The sequence below is a fragment of the Herpailurus yagouaroundi genome, unplaced genomic scaffold (genome assembly GCF_014898765.1).
Source record: "Herpailurus yagouaroundi ecotype Mexico unplaced genomic scaffold, PumYag 198, whole genome shotgun sequence".
Classification (NCBI taxonomy): Eukaryota; Metazoa; Chordata; class Mammalia; order Carnivora; family Felidae; genus Herpailurus; species Herpailurus yagouaroundi.
Window position 1 is genome coordinate 20875620 of NW_024412429.1, and position 17439 is coordinate 20893058.

General features: G+C 35.4%; 1 protein-coding gene across 4 annotated transcripts in view; it reads left to right on the forward strand.

The window, feature by feature from the left end:
• SHPRH (SNF2 histone linker PHD RING helicase) overlaps positions 1–17439 on the forward strand; it is a 96026-nt gene that overhangs the window by 49798 nt on the left and 28789 nt on the right. For all 4 annotated transcript variants that reach the window (XM_040448941.1, XM_040448942.1, XM_040448943.1 and 1 more), the window contains 6 exons: positions 995–1137; positions 4551–4724; positions 5196–5258; positions 6234–6459; positions 8242–8385; positions 9988–10089. In XM_040448941.1, coding sequence (XP_040304875.1) covers positions 995–1137; positions 4551–4724; positions 5196–5258; positions 6234–6459; positions 8242–8385; positions 9988–10089 — 852 coding nt within the window. The remainder of the gene's footprint in view (positions 1–994; positions 1138–4550; positions 4725–5195; positions 5259–6233; positions 6460–8241; positions 8386–9987; positions 10090–17439) is intronic.

A 17439-nucleotide genomic window follows, 5' to 3' on the forward strand; every position in this document is an offset into this window, starting at 1 on the left:
GCTCTGTCTCTCTCTGTCCCAAAAATAAATAAAAACGTTGAAGAAAAAAAAATTTTTTTTTTTTTAAAAAGTAAAGACTTGCCTCACCTCCTTCTGATCTTAGTGTGTATATTTACAAAATCTTTTAAGATGTCAGAACATTAGAAACATGGGTATTTTTCTTATGGAACACGTGCCATTTGTCATTTCTAAATTTTTTTTTTATGAAATCAGTAGCAAGCCTGAAGAGGAGGCTACACAGAACACACAAGTCTTTTTTATTCTAACCAGTTACTCCACATTTTATTCTTCCTAGTGCATTAATTATTTAGTATTCAGGCATATAATTTTGCCAGTTACCAGAGTATTATGGAGTAGAATCTAGTTCAGTTGGTTGAGGATTAGCAGGATGTCTTTATTATGCTGAGAAAGAGACCTGCCACCTTTTCAAATATATACAATGAATACTGAGTTTTCATTTTGATAATGTATTTTGTTAGCACAACTTTGTTACACAAGTATATATACAGTAAATTCTCATTTATCCACAGTAGTCAGGAGACAGGTGGGTATTCTCTTTATGTATGCAAAGGTAGTACACACCCATTATATATAGAGTATACAGTCTATATATATTTCCTTATAATTCCTTGGAAAGTAGCATGCTGTTGTTTCCTTTGATTTTTTTCACAGCACCTTTCCCAGTGACAGAAACATAATGAGTAATGGGATGCCTGGGTGGCTCAGTCAGTTAAGCATCTGACTTGGGTTCAGGTCATGATCTCATGGCTTGTGGGTGCAAGCCCCACATCAGGCTCTTTGCTAACAGCTCAGAGCCTGGAGCCTGCTTCAGATTCTGTGTGTCTCTCGCTCTTGCTCTTGCTCTCTGCCCCTCCCCCACTAGTGCTCTGTCTCTGTCTTTCCAAAATAAATAAATGTTAAAAAAAATTTTTTTAAAACCCAAAAACATAGTACTGAAAAAACATGAACTGATCAGCTGTTGTCTTTTTTACAGATTTATTCAAATTCTCCTTGGTGGCTGAATGTGATCCACAGAGCAATAGAATTCTCTATTGACGAGGAACTTGTTCAGCGAGTGCGAAATGAAATAACCAGCCACTACAAGCAACAAACTGGGAAGCTTTCTATGTCAGAGAAGTAAGGAAATAGTACAGAATAGAATAACTTTATGAGTAGTGACCCCAAATATTCAGATCATTTGATGTTAAGAGGTGCAATTAAATATCAGAACATACTGTGGTTACGAACATCTGGATTTTACATATTGTTAAGAGTAGATTTCAAACTAAAACATTAGATATAAGTCTGAAAAAGGAAACCTGTTTTCTATATATGACTCGTCTTAAAATATTCCCTTTTTAATGCTTTTTTTGTTTTTTAATATACTTAAAGTATATTCTTTGTATCTTCATTGGACACACCCAAAGCCAACTCTAAGCAAAGTCTTGAAATAGACTTTGTTTTGGAGAATTGAGGTAAGGCATTCATGCTTCCACTGTGTAACTCAGCCTCACAGACTAATAACCATCATAGCACCACAGGGGCCCAGGTTTTGTGTTCTAGAGTTTCCTTCGGTCTCCCCCATCTTTCTCTCTTCTCATCAACGCTCACCATTCTTCAGAGTCTTTGTAGGTAAGTTGCATTATTGCTCTTGATGTAGAAATGGTGAATAATTCTTTCCAAAGACCAAAGTTATTTTTTTTTTTTTCAAAAATAATTCAATGGTTTAACCCAAAGGAATGTCGGTCTAATGTGAGGAATTGAGATGTTGTGGCAGGACTGTTGATTCTAGGGAGGGGACAGAGAGAGGATCTTTTATTGCTTCTCAGATCATATCCCAGTATAAGGTCAGCCTTGGGATTAGTGTTAGTTTTCAGCATAAGAATATCTTTAAAACGTTTTAAAGTGTTTTCTTTTACTCTCTTAAAAGCCCTTCCATGATGGCTCGGAGCCTGGAGCCTGTTTCCGATTCTGTGTCTCCCTCTCTCTCTGCCCCTCCCCCGTTCATGCTCTGTCTCTCTCTGTCCCAAAAATAAATAAAAAAACGTTAAAAAAAAATAATAATAAAAAAAAATAAAAGCCCTTCCAAATGCCTACTACATTTTCCATGTTCCATTACTAATTCAGAGGTACAGTCATCCTCTTTTTCACCATACAGAACTTGACGGCTTCATTTCTGAGATATATGCAGGACATTATACTCTTCACTGCACTTCGTTTTTCTCTCTTAAACCCAAGAGTCACCATTCCAGGATAAGTTGTCATTTAAGTCGTGATTCATTTTATCCAGTTTTAGAGCTATATACAAATGTGTTCTGCCAGCGTTGTGGAATTAGCTGATAAGAAAATATTAAAATTTTTTTGAAGGTTTTTTTCTTAAATCACATAGAAACTATTTAAATGTTGCAAATCCCTGTATATGTGAACATAGTCCTGTTAAAAGTAGGTCCCAGGGCTATAATGGGACCTATAGGTAATGTAAAACATACCATTTATTACACATTTTTCTCAGAAACATTAGACATCAATAGAAAGTAAGAAAACACTTCCAAATGTGTAACTTACGCTGTATGCTAACTATACTGGAAATAAAATTTAAAAATTTTTAAATGTATAACTTACATTACCTCTAGGTAAGTTAATGTTTTCTATATTAAATATACATTCAAAGATTATTTTAGCACTGCTGCTGTGTTTTTCAGTGAGATCAGAGTCTTAGAGTCGAATTATTCATGTTTGCTTCTTAACACTTCTTAGGAAAGGAAAATTTTAGTGATTAAGAGCACAGGTGGATTCTTGAGTCAGGGTGCCTGTGTTCATATCCCAACTCCCCCACGTACTAGCTTTGTGACCTTGGGAAAGTTATTGAAGCTCTTTGTGCCTTATTTTCCTCATCTATAAAACCACACGGCATTGTCGTGAGGATTAGTAAATTAATATATGCAAGGTGCTTGCGTACTTAGAATAGTGCATACCGTTTAGTATAATGTTATTATTATGTGTTCTTTTTAACTTAAAATATTTACAATAGAGAATATAGCTAACACTGTTAAATGCTGATCTGTGATCATTTTTTAGTCCCTAGTTGTGTAATTTGTGAATAATACTGATACCTAACCTAATTGTGTTCTTGTATCCCTGTGCAAATTCTTTTAGAAATTATTGAGCACCTGTTCTGTATCTATTACATATTTTTTACAATTTTTTTTTATTTTGTTTTTAACATTCATTTTGGTAAGACAGAGTGTGAGTAGGGGAGGGACAGAGAGAGAGGGAGACACAGCATCCAAAGCAGGCTCCAGGCTCTGAGTTGTCAATGCAGAGCTTGATGCGGGGCTCAAACTCACAAACTGTGAGATCATGACCTGAGCTGCAGTCTGACTCTTAACCAACTGAGCCACCCAGGCGCCTCAGTATTACATATTTTTTAAAGATACGATCTAATTCTTATCTTCTAAATATTAGCTTAATGAGAAGACCAACCCGTGAACAATTTGAGAAATATGAGTATGTGTAAAAACTTGAAGATGACAAAGGACTAAAATGAATGATATTCTCAATAAACTCCATGGACAGAAAGAAATATCGATTAGTGTTGTAAAATACTGAGGAAGCCTTCAGAAAGGAGAGTGGACTCTTTTGAACAATTTGGAGAAAAGTGTCTATGGCATTTTAGGAAGGAGAAGGATATACTCTTAAGCCAACAAATCCAATTTGTATTTTCATTTTCTGATTTATTATTCTAGGCTTTCTTTCTTGTTTCGTAAACCCATTCATACACACCCATACATTTCTTTCCTTAGCACATTTTACTCAGTTTATCAAAAACAGTTAAGAGCATTGTGTTTGGGTGTAACTCCTAACTGCTACATGATAACTTTTAACTTTAATTAAATTATTTTGATTCGTTAGGCTTCATCCATAACATGAGCACAATAGTATCTGTTGAGATTATATAGGGAAAGAGCTTGGCAAAGTGCCTGACATCATATAGTGAATGCTTAATAAAATGTATATATATGTAAATAATATAAATATATGTGATAACATACATATATACACATATCATATATATATATATGTGTGTACATATTTGTAAACTCTTTGTAGCAAGGAATAGAACTCTTGGCTGTTTTTCTTCTTTTCAATTTTTCTCTTTATTTTTCATCCTATAATTCCTTCTCTGTATAAAACAAGAATTTCAGGAGGGACATTTGTAGTAAACCAGTTAATGCTGGCAAAAGAAAAAATGTGGCAATCTTGGTCTTTCAAAGACACCTGAGGCAGAGACAGATTTTGCAGACTCTGTTTTAGGTCCTGAGGACAGGGACTATCGGAATTTTGGTATCTTTTACAGTAAATAACCCAATGTTGTTATACCTTGTCTCCTAGTAGATTGAACATGCTACTAAAGTAAATTCACTCGAGGTAGGCTACGTAGAATGTTGCACAATTTCTTTGACACTTTGACGATCATTTTGTGAATTTGGGGAAATTGACCCACTGTTCTTTTGTTTGCCTTGTGTGGTGATGCTGGTGATGTGAATCAGGTTCCATGACTGCAGAGGTCTTCAGTTCTTACTTACAACACAAATGGAAGAGCTGAATAAATTCCAGAAGCTAGTAAGAGAGGCTGTAAAAAACCTGGAGGGACCTCCATCTCGTAATGTTATTGAATCAGCAACAATCTGCCACCTCCGACCAACCAGACTTCCTCTCAACTGGTAGGTGACAGGAGACGTCATGCAGTGAAATGGCATCACTCCATTATGCTAGCGTTCTTCTGAGAGAAGGAACAGTTGCTCATCTAATAAAAGTTTCTTCATTTAAATTCAGACAAAAGTAGAAAGAGATGTATTATTAATGTACTTTTTAAAAAATTCTCAAGAACCACATACTGAAAACTGTAATATTTTTTAACGTTTATTTTTGAGAGAGAGACGGGGTGGAGGGAGGGGGGCCCGGGCAGAGAGAGAGGGAGACACAGAATCTGAAGCATGACTGCGAGATCATGACCTGAGCTAAGTCGACTCTTAACCGACTGAGGCACCCAGGCGCTTCTGTAATTTTTTTTCTTAAATGGCCTATTTGTTGTAAAGAAAAAGTGAAATATAAAATACTAATAAGCCTCTTTTAGAAATTACCTTGTTGTTATGTTTGCAAGTATTTCTCTGATCATTTTTTTTCTTTTTCAGTTGTGTCTTTTGTAAGGCGGATGAATTGTTCACAGAGTATGAATCAAAGCTGTTTTCCCACACGTGAGTTCTCTGATTACCATCAGGAAAGTGAAACCATTATAAGACTTGGTGTTTTGATTTATAAGACTGTGTTTTCCTCATGGAACCTTCCTGTGTTTTTTTTTTTTTTTCTTTAATTACATCAATTCAGTAAACTTTTGCATGTGATCATTTAACATGCTCAGTTTTACTTACATAAAACTTATTTCCAAATACTCATGTCATCTAATAATGTGTGATGGAGGGACAGTTTAGAGGAGTGACAGATTCTCAAGTCCAACACATTGTAACTCAGATCCCTCCCCACTATTGTGGGCGGATTACCTCTCTAAGCCTCAGTATCCTCATTCATGAAATGATAATAAAAACAACACTTACCTCATTGAGTTGTTTATGAATATTAAATTTAAAAATGCACATAATTGCTTAGCATAGTACATGGTAAGAGTTCTATAAAAGGTTAGTTTTCAATATACTTTCTCCAACACAAATTTGAAGTTTTCATCCCGTGTCAAGGATTAAGGTACCCAGTGAATCATAATAGCTATGGTATAGCAAAATTATTCCTATTTTACAAACAGAAATTGAGAAAAGGCTAAGTTCTGGTCACCTTAAATAAACAGATCAACAGTGTACTTTGAGATCATCTTATCATTTTGTTGTGTTTGTTTTTCCATGGTTGGTGGTGGTGGTAGTTTGTGTTTTATATTATGGTAATTCTCATAGCTAGATTTTAGCCTGAACTTTATATCCATTTTTTATGATGTCAGACTGCTGGTCAAGACACTGGACAAATTTATTATTATGCCTCCAGCGTTTTCAGAATTGCTGCAGTTTCCCAAAGACTTGAAGGCATGATCTTGTAGACATGATATTGAAAGTTATTGATGAAAAGTTATTGACCTTGCTACTCGATTGGCTCTGCCAGTAGGACTTTTACCATGCTCATTACCCACTGACAGTAGTTACTGTTGTTTTGTTCTCGTTTGTTTTCAGAGTGAAAGGCCAGACTGCAATATTTGAGGAGATGATAGAAGATGAAGAAGGACTGGTGGATGATCGAATACCCACCACCAGCCGGGGTTTGTGGGCAGTAAGTGAGACAGAGCGATCTATGAAAGCATTGCTATCATTTGCAAAATCACATAGATTTGATGTTGAATTCATTGATGAAGGAAGTACTTCAATGGATCTTTTTGAAGCATGGAAAAAGGAATATAAGGTATAGTAGTTTAATATTTTTTCCAATATTAAGAATTTTTCTTCTTTATATTATTACTATTTTTCTCTCTTCAGTTTTTAAAAATCTGCTTCAGAGACTTGAGGTATCATAATTTCTCTTTCCCTAAAATGTAATGGTTGTTATGAAGAATAATAAATACAATAGTACTGAACAAATAAGGAACTTCTATATATTAAATTACTAAAAGAAAGTCATTATTAAAATGAAATTGATATGAAGCCTTATAATTTAGCTGTGAAAGTATTTCATTCTTCTTAGCTTGATCTTACACTGCAATTCTGTGAAAGTAGAGTTTTGTGTTTTTTTGCTGTTTTGTTTTGCTTTTGCTCTGTGAGTAATAACCAAACGCCAATAATTTCGAAGATTGAGGAACACAGTAAATATTTCTCACCCTACACCACTGGAAACCGTTGCAGTTGATAAAGTAGAAAGTGACCCTTTATGTTTATATTTTGATAATTTTGTCATATGACAACTTTGCTTGAAATGAGATTCCAAAATTCATTGATTTTGAATTATTCTTTATATTTGGATTTGTTATCCATTATCCTGCTTTGAAGGTGAAATCTGTGAGGAAATGAAAGAACAGTTTTATTTATAATATTATAATTCCTTTTATATATTTCTTTAAAAATCTGAAGGTCTTGACTTTTAAAGCAAGATAATAATTTCTATCCAGAAAGAGAAAATATGTGGTCTGTAATGTCATTTTATATGTTTGGTAAATTGGGGGATAATACCTTTATAGTTGAAATCATTGATTCATAGTAAATTGTTTCTTCTCACATTACTATTCTAAATGCAAAAGCACATTAACATAGTTAATTATAGCAAGTGATCGGAAGAAGACAGTACTCTGTACAGTATCCAATTGCCCCTGCATTTTTCCTCTGCGCTTGTTTTGATGACCTCCTATGTCTGTTTTCTCAGATCTTTGTGAATTTTTTCTCTGTAACACTGCAGACTGAACTCTCGTACAGCAATGCAAATTAATAAGCTACTGTGATACACGTTAGTTGGGGTCTACCTCAAAGCATAATGTTAGTGAAGAAAGCATATCAAAGATTTTACACTGATACATTTCCATAAATTTGAGAAAAATGTATAACCAAATTATTAAGAATGCGTAGATTAGTATAGCTCCAGCGAAAAGTACAGAAGAGGGAGTCCAGTTCAGAACAGTGGTTAGTCCACTGTAGGGATGAGGGAAGAATATGTGAGGGAAGAGTGATACAGTTGGGGAGGAGCACAGAGGCTCACCAAGGCATTGGTATTGCTCTTTCTTAAATCGGATGTTGAGTACTCAGTTGTGTGTGTATTTTAGTAGTCTCATTATCTCATATATATATATATATATACACACACACACATATATACACACACATATGTATGTATATACATATATATATATGATTTTGAAAATGTGAAATAGTTTATAATAAAAATATTTCTTAAAAAAATAAAGATTCCACCAGGCTAACAATGACCTACGAAGATCTATGGTGCCACCAAGATATCTTTGGGTGTTCTGTTTCTAAGATTCTAAAGACACCGTATTATTCTGTGGCCTATGGAGGTTATTCGTCATATGTCCTCATCTTAAAAAATGGCCCCAAAATTGCTTGTGTCTTAGACACAACTTAACGAAAAAATGTGTATGTCTTAGACTTCACTGAAGACTTTTGATATGGCATTTTTCGGTGGTTTTAACCAATCTTTATTATGTGCATTAAATACCACTGTCTTTGTGTTTTCTTTCAGTTGCTTCATGAATATTGGATGGCTCTAAGGAATCGTGTATCTGCTATTGATGAACTTGCAATGGCTACAGAACGACTGAGAGTACGTCATCCTAGGGAGCCAAAGCCCAACCCACCTGTTCTTCATATCATTGAACCACATGAGGTAATTTGCAAGTAAATCACAGAAAAGAACACAGCCAATAAGTGTCACAAAAATCCAAGGCCCATAGAAGAGAGAGTCAAGGCAGTGATCTCTTCTTTAAGAATGCGTTTAATCTCTGCTCTTAGTTTAAACCATATAAAAGTGATTGGTTTTGTAGGTTAAAAAAGACAAGGAGTTGGGGCGCCTGGGTGGCGCAGTCGGTTAAGCGTCCGACTTCAGCCAGGTCATGATCTCGCGCTCCGTGAGTTCAAGCCCCGCGTCAGGCTCTGGGCTGATGGCTCAGAGCCTGGAGCCTGTTTCCGATTCTGTGTCTCCCTCTCTCTCTGCCCCTCCCCCGTTCATGCTCTGTCTCTCTCTGTCCCAAAAATAATAAACGTTAAAAAAAAAAAAATTAAAAAAAAAAAAAAAGACAAGGAGAGAAATATCCTATCTAACATATGCGTAGAATTTACTATTTTGGTTTGTTTGTTTCTCTCCAGATTGCATATTTGTGTTTTTTTGAGCACCTTCTGTATGTCAGAATCTTAAGGTGGTCTCAGTCAGTTTTTAGACCTGTGTTCTTGCCTCAGTTTTTTCAGAAATAGAAAAAGCTTCTGTAAGAACAATCAAAAACTTTTCTTTTGCGGGGCCCCTGGGTGGTTCAGTCAGTTAAGCGTGCAGCTTCAGCTTAAGTCTTGATATCATGGTTCGTGAGTTCAAGCCCACCATCAGACTTTCTGCTGTTAGCACAGAACCCGCTTCAGATCTTCGGTCTGCCTGTCTCTTTTCCTGTTCCCTGCTCACATGTGTGCAGGCGTGCGCACATGCATATGTGCTTTCTCAAAAATAAATGAACATTTAAAAAAAAACCTCTTTTTGCAATTTTCCTTTGTTAATGATGAACAGATAGTAATAACTTACTTCTAATAAATCTCTCTTTATATCCCAGGAATAAAAAATGACTCTTCCAACCTTTTCTCTCCCATATTTAAAATATTATTTCCTTTATAATTTTATTTCTTGTATGTGTTTTATCTTTTAAATCTTTTTGCTTTTCTAAAGCTTGGAGACTATACCTTAGTTAAACTTAGAAATACTCATTTTTTTCTGTGTCAGCCTTTAAACCATGAATTGTAATTTTTTCCTGTGTAACCAAATTCCTCTTATTTTTATAATCTTCTGTCTGCTATTTTCTGCTGGGCAAAAGAAGGACGGGGTGGCGGTGGGGATATGAGTGTGTGTGTGTGCAGGGAGAGGCTGCCTGGGTTTCATAAAATTGCTCTGACCAAAGCAGCAAATCACTTAGTTTTTCTTTATCTCATGGGTATTACTGAAAAATGGTACATAAATAGAATTTGGGTTGATTTTTATCCAACTTCAAGTTTATGGGGAAACTTCGTATTTATTGAAGTTTGTCTTCTGTAGAGCAACATATATAGAGAGAGAGATGCCCTTTTGAAATATCTAGTATCCGTTTTTGCAAATTTGAGTTTTCATATGTCAATGGATTTGCTTAAATAGGACACCCTTAAATTACTGAGGAAGAATTGTGCATGTTTAATAGAATAAAATCTTTCTAAGAGACAGTAAAGAAGTTGTTTTGTTGTTTGTTTTTTTTTTTAGGTAGAACAAAATCGTATAAAACTACTAAATGATAAAGCTGTTGCTACATCACAACTTCAGAAGAAACTTGGGCAGCTTCTTTACCTAACTAACTTGGAGAAGGTATTGTGTTTAAAAGATGCTACTTTTTCCCATGCTGTATACCTGTAAACCTTAGTGACTCTTTCCTTTTAATCTATTAGTCCCACAATTAATGGTACAGCGTTTTGTTTATAATCAGTCTTTTTTGTGTGTGTTAATTGTATCAGAACACAAGTTATATCTACACTAGCTACACAGATCACAACAGATGATATTGTGTTATACAGATTCTATAAAGGATGTGTACTGTAGAGTATAGAAGAATGTAAACAGATTGTAGTTCAAAACCTTGAATAGTGGAAGTATTACAACATACCTCTAGGCAAAGATTACATTGTATAATCTCTCTCCCTCTCCTCTTTTTCTCTCTCTCTATATATATCTATACATATATGTTTATATATAGATGTATATATATGTCTATATATAGGTATATATACACACATGCATTCCTTAATACATAAATAGATTTTTAATTTGTTATTTGGAGTTATAAAATGTTTGGAAGGCTACTAAATCAGAAAATATAACAATGAATTATTTAATGTAATTCAAAACACATTTTCTGAGTTGTGAGCAACATACTGTGTTGGACATTGATGAATGTAATTCCATTTGATTGTGAGAATAAATAGCTTTTGACAGTACCTTCCAGAAAGAGATACAATAGATTTTTGGATAGGACAAGTGAAGGAAAGCGGTAGACTAGAGTTGGTCCTGAAAACTGATACAAAATACATTTAAGTGGATCTGTAAATCCCAGTGGTGATAAAATGAAAAGCTGAACGTTCATTATAAGTAAAACAGCACGGTGGCTAAGAAGATAGTCTTGGGATCCAGACAGTTCAGGTTTGGTTCTTGACAGCACTATTTTCTACATGTAGGTCTTTAAGTTATTTACCTCACTTTGCCCCATCGTAAAATGAGAATAACAACATTATCTTGCAGGACTTTCTTGAGGACTGTGTAAATTAATATAGGAAGAGTGCTAGAGCAGTTCCTAATTTATTAAGCACTTACTAGGTCTTTGCTATTAATATTATTATATTATTACTAATATTACTATGATGACTGCTGTTATCCTGGCAGGAGAAAAAAGATGGGAGAAAACTTAAAAGTCGGTCTCATGCAAAATGCTAGCACTAGAGAAATAACATTTGGAAAAAATTTCTTCCTGTTCCTAAATGTGAGTTTTTTTAATGTTAGATTTCTACACTTTACATGTGAAAGTCAAAACAAAGAAATAGGTAATTGTTAGTTATAGGATATAAATCAGGATATCGATTTGTTGAATGGGTTTTAATTAAAGTTCTAAGTAAGAATATATAATCTGCCTAGAAAACCCAATTCAGCTAATAATATAAGAAAAAAACATTTAATCTGTAAGTGAAGGAAAATCAAATTAAGCTCATACCATTTCCTGCCACCAAATAGGGAAAGATTTTTAAAATAACATTCCACAGGGGCGCCTGAATGGCTCAGTGGGGTAAGTGTCAGCTCTCGGTTTTGGCTCAGGTCATGATCTCATGACTCATGAGTTCAAGCCCTACATCGAGCTCTGTGCTGCCAGCACACAGCCTGCTTGAGATTCTCTGTCTCCCTTTCTCACTGCCTGTCCCCCACTCATGCTCTTTCTTGGTCTCTCTCAAAAATAAATAAACCAAAAAAAAATCTTTAACACTCCACAGTGGTGAAAGGGCAGTGAATGGATATTTTGTGTATTACCAATGGGAATATAAATTTATATAGCCCTTTCCCGAAAATACTTGGACATGTATTAACAATTTTAGATAATTCATATCTTTTGACTCAGTAATTCTTAGAACTTTTCCTGAAACAGAAATTTGGGGGGTAAATTAGATATGAGGATATTTATTACAACATTACACTCGCGCTCTCTCTCAAAATAAGAAAGTTGAGAGAAAAAAATAACAAAATTAAACAAAAAATAAAACTATAAATGGAGTATAATCCCAATTTTATGTGACTGTGTTGAGTTAAAGTAAATAAAAATAGTAAACTAAACAAATTTTCAAAATTTTCTGGCAGTCAGCAGGGACTTACTGAGCACCATTTAACGTATATGCATTATAGTAGGAGTTTGAGATAGACAGAGTTGGTCCTTGGCCTCAAGGAACTTAATGTGATTTGATGTAATTTGATGTAGACAGATCATAAGCACTGATCAAATAGTGATTTAAGAAGATGTTAGTTAGCAAGTCAACTAAACTTGGGAAATAAAATATAAATTAATCACTTAAAGCAGAGCGGTATACATTTAAGAGCTCTGAAGAAATTTAAAGATGAACGTGTTACACTGTTGATCAGCAGTTTTCAGTATCAAGTAAGAGAAAACTGGTAAATTTCCAGTAAGATTTCAAAGCATAAAGAAGGTCTCCAGTACATAAATATTGAGTCACTGTGTTGTACACCTGAAATTAATATGTGTCAACTATCTCAGTTAAAAAAATAAGTTGTTCAGAAGAAATTTTCTGAATACTAAGCAACCACATGATATCTTTAGTACTCTATTTATTTGAGGACTGCTACTTCTATATGGGAATAGCAGTGATGTCTTGCCATTACCTTAGTAACATTTTGTTTTTAAAGACAGTAGAGACCTATAGAAGCAAAAAGGTTGAGTGAAATGACGTTCTAGGAAAGGAAGAGCTCTTTCTAGGTTAGCTGAGATTGCTGGCCATTGTCTTGCCTGAAAACATTTGCCATACCTGGGTACAGACTGAGATTAAGGTCAGTATTGCAGAGGGACTCAAACAGGAGAAAGAGAAATCAGTAGTACTTTTGATGGCCAGGTGAGTTAGTATTATATTTTGAACCTAGAGGAGCCTCAGATGCACAACAAACTTTACTCGTTTGCTAAGTGACACTTGACAGTTAGGCCTGAAGTAGAAATACACAGTGAAATCTTAGTTTCACAGCACTCAGGAAACAGTTCGTCCCCAAGAGAGCAAGGAGCCAACAATGAACATAACAGGTCTTAACCACTGAGACATTTGAAACCATAGTGGCCTGCGTTTTTAACTAAACTTAAAACAGATCCCCAAAACCAGCTCAGTTTTTTATTGGATTGAGTAGCCACTCACCCCTTAACCTAACTGCCTACTGGGGGAGGGGTAATCCCTGTGAAGGAAAATAACATCTAATTTTGTCAGTTTGTTGTATCTCAGTTTGTTGTATATAAACAAACTAGGAAATGTAGCACACAATAAGAATTTCCAAGAAATGTGCAAGGCAGGAGAATGTGACCAGTAATTAAAAGGTAATAAGTGGACAGTCAGAGCAGATCTATAAATAATCCAGATTGTGGACATAGCAGGAAAGGACTTTAAAGTAATTATGATTAATACATTAAAGAGAGGAAAAGCTAGACAACATAGATAAAATGAACTGGAATATATACAGTAGAATCAAATGGACATTTTGGAATGGCAAAATCCAGTACCTGAAATTAAAAACTCGTTGGATGGTCACCAGACACAAAATGACAGAAGTAGTGAAATCAAGTATTGTTCAACCAATAATACCCAGTTTGAAGAAGCATATAAATAAAAGTAAAGAGCAGCATAAAGTGAAAGATGTGGGACACAAGTCATATGATTGGCATACATGTAATTGAAGCTCCAGGAGAGAAAGAGATAAAATGGTACTAGAGCAACGTGAATAAATAATGGCTAAGAATTTTCCAAAACTGAAAGATAATATGATAATATCTTACAGATTCAAGAAGCTCAGAAAACCCCAAACAGAATAAATAATTTTTTAAACACCTACAAGTATCCTAATCAATCTGCCAGAAACCAAAAATAATGAACAAAAAAACAAAAAACAAAAAAAACTAAGCAACTAGAACTGGGAGAAAAAAAGAATAATACTTCCAAAGTAGCACCATAAAAATGGTGACTGTATACCTTCTCCTTGTTGACTACACAGGGAAACTGTTTTCTTTTAGCATTTTAAAGATGTCATTCCACTGTTACCACGTTTCCATAGCTTTGCTGTGTAAACATAACAGTGGAAGAACATCTTTAAAATACTGTTTTAAAAAGTGAAACAGGGGCGCCTGGGTGGCGCAGTCGGTTAAGCGTCCGACTTCAGCCAGGTCACGATCTCGCGGTCCGTGAGTTCGAGCCCCGCGTCGGGCTCTGGGCCGATGGCTCGGAGCCTGGAGCCTGTTTCCGATTCTGTGTCTCCCTCTCTCTCTGCCCCTCCCCCGTTCATGCTCTCTCTCTGTCCCAAAAATAAATAAACGTTGAAAAAAAAAAAATTTAAAAAAAAAAAAAAAGTGAAACAAAGGGGTGCCTGGGTACCTCATTGGGTTAAGCATCCGACTTCGGCTCAGGTCATGATCTCACGGTTTGTGAGTTTGAGCCCATGTCGGGCTCTGTGCTGACAGCTCGGAGCCTGGAACCTGCCTCAGATTCTGTGTCTTCGTCTTTCTCTGACCTTACTCCACTTGTGCTCTGTCTCTCTCTGTCTCTCAAAGATAAATAAATGTAAAAAAAAAAAAAAAAAAAAAAATTAAGTAAACAAAAAGTAAAATAAAGATGTTTCTAGATAAAGACTGAAAGAACTCCTTCCCAGTAGACTCACACCACAACCAATATTAAAGGGAGTTCTTTGGACTGAAGGGAAATTATCCCAGTTTGAAGGGAACTACAGGAAGGAACACAGGTTAAGAGTAAGCGTAAATATGTAGGTAAATAAAAAAGAATATTGACTCTGCAAAGCAATAGTACTGTTGTATAGGATATACATCATATACAGAATTCTGAAAGCTATAACTGTAACACAGAGGAAGAAGGTAAGCAGAGCTAAACTATTACAAGATTCTTCCATATGTTAGAAAAATGGACAAAAAAGTCAGTAAGGATATCTAACATTTGAACACTGAACAACCATGACCTAAATGACACAGACCAGTAATACCCAGCAAATACAAAATACGCTTTTCTTAGGAGTACATGGAACACTCACCAGAATAGACCTTCTGCTGATTCAAAGAACAACTCTTAAGATTCTTAAAGGATTAAGATTATACAAGATTATGTTTTCTAACTAAAGAGGAATTAAACTAGAAATCAATATGGAAAGATAACCAGGTAAAGAACCAAATATTCAGAGATTAACAACACACTCCTAAATAACCCGTGAGTTAAATAGGTCACAATGGAAATTAGAAAACGTTCTGAACAAAAATAAAAATTAAAAATTATGGGGGCGCCTGGATGGCTCAGTCGGTTGGGCGTCCGACTTCAGCTCAGGTCACGATCTCATGGTCCGTGAGTTCGAGCCCCGCGTCGGGCTCTGGGCTGATGGCTCAGAGCCTGGAGCCTGTTTCCGATTCTGTGTCTCCCTCTCTCTCTCTGCCCCTCCCCCGTTCATGCTCTGTCTCTCTCTGTCCCAAAAATAAATAAACGTTAAAAAAAAAATTTTTTTTTTTTTTTTTAAATTATGTGACAATGTGCAGCTAAGGTGTGCTTAGAGGAAATTTATAACTTTAAGTCAGGATCTGCAAAGTACCATACGTGGGACAAATCCAGCTCACTACCTGTTTTGTGAATAAAGTTTTGTTGGAACCCAGCCACACTCATTCCTTTACATATTGTTTATGGCTGCTTTCATGCTACAATAGCAGAGTTGAGTAGTTGCAACAGAAACCACATGGCCACAAAGCCTACAGTATTTACACCCAGGCCCTTTTTCTTTTTTTAGAGGGAGAAGGATCATGCATGAGAGGGGGAGAGGGGCAGAGAGAAAGAGAGAATCTTAAGCAGGCTCCACGCTCAGTGCAGAGAGTGATGCAGGGCTCAATCCCACAACCCTGGGATCATGACCTAAGCCAAAATCAAGAGTCAGACGCTCAACCAGCTGAACCAACCAGGCCCTTTATGGAAAAATAGTAATCGTACTTCAAATCTAAAGAGAAGAGATGTTGTAAATTATGATAAATTATTTACAGAATGCTACATAATGCCCTTTATTATATGCATGCCTGTGGATAAACTCCCACACTGACTTTTGGCCATGTGACACAAGCGTAGAGATTTGCAAAGTATGTGCACATTAGAGTTTTCCCAACCTTGTTGCTCTTTGGAACTCTGAATCTATGTGAAGCAGCACAAGTTATCTTTCTTGAGGAGCAGAAACCTCAGCTCAGCCCTCTCTCCAGACTAGCTAGTCTTCTGGCTTCTAGACATCAACATGGCACCATAGTGCACCATCCAGTCCCAGAGCACACAGGTGACCTATGGAATCATGAGAAGTTCATGTTTATTTTAGCCACTCAGATTTTAGGTGGTTTGTTATATGTTATCTGAAACCAAAATCAACAAATAGAAAAAAAGAATAATTCAGCTTGTTAAAAAAATACTTATATTTAAGTTAAAGGAATTGTTTTGAACACATTCAGTTGCTGAATCTATGCACAATTTACCTTTTTTTTTTTAACTACTTGCAAAAGTCAAAGGATAATCAAAAATAATTTTTTTTTTTAATGTTTATTTGGTCAGTGAAACCACAGACTTACAACTTCACTGATCTGTGAGTCATTTACTTTCTTTTATGGTTTCCTCAGCATTAAAACCTGACAATTTGGTGACCTTTTTGAAGCTCAAAAATTTTTGAAATAGTTATAAAGAGATTTTGAAGAGAACTATTATACTTCAGTATAATTTCCAGGCAAAATAAGTCTCAAATCAAAGATATTTTGCTTTGCCCTAATGAGATTACAAAAGATACTGAAAAGAAACCTAAGGAGACCTGTAAATAAATGCTGCCTCTTCCCAAGTCTATGATCACAAACCCAGTGGATGTACAGAATAAATACTATCTTTCCAGTTTTTAAGGAGCCTTTATTTCAGAATTCCAAATTACATTTTTTAAAATAATACATATTTATTTATAACAAAATTTAGCTTGAAAATAAAATTTTGAGAATTTACCTTTTATATCACATTGTGCTTTTCATTTTGCCTGCTATAATAGTCACATATATAGTAATATGATAACTTTTAACAAACTTTAATGCAATTTATTTCCTTTTTGTTGTTGTTGTTGTTCCTTGAATGTTATTTGTAAAACCTGGGAATATTAGTATTAAGTAATTTTTTTTAATGTTTATTTATTTTTGAGACAGAGAGTGTGAGCTAGGGAGGAGCAGAGAGGGAGAGAGAGAGACAGAATCTGAAGCAGTCTGCAGGCTCTAAGCTGTCAGCACAGAGCCTGACACGGGGTTTGAACTCAGGAACCCTGAGATCATGACCTGTGCTGAAGTCAGTGCTCACCCACTACACCAGTGCACTGAGCCACCCAGGCACCTATAATAATATATTATTAAATCACCTTAATTAC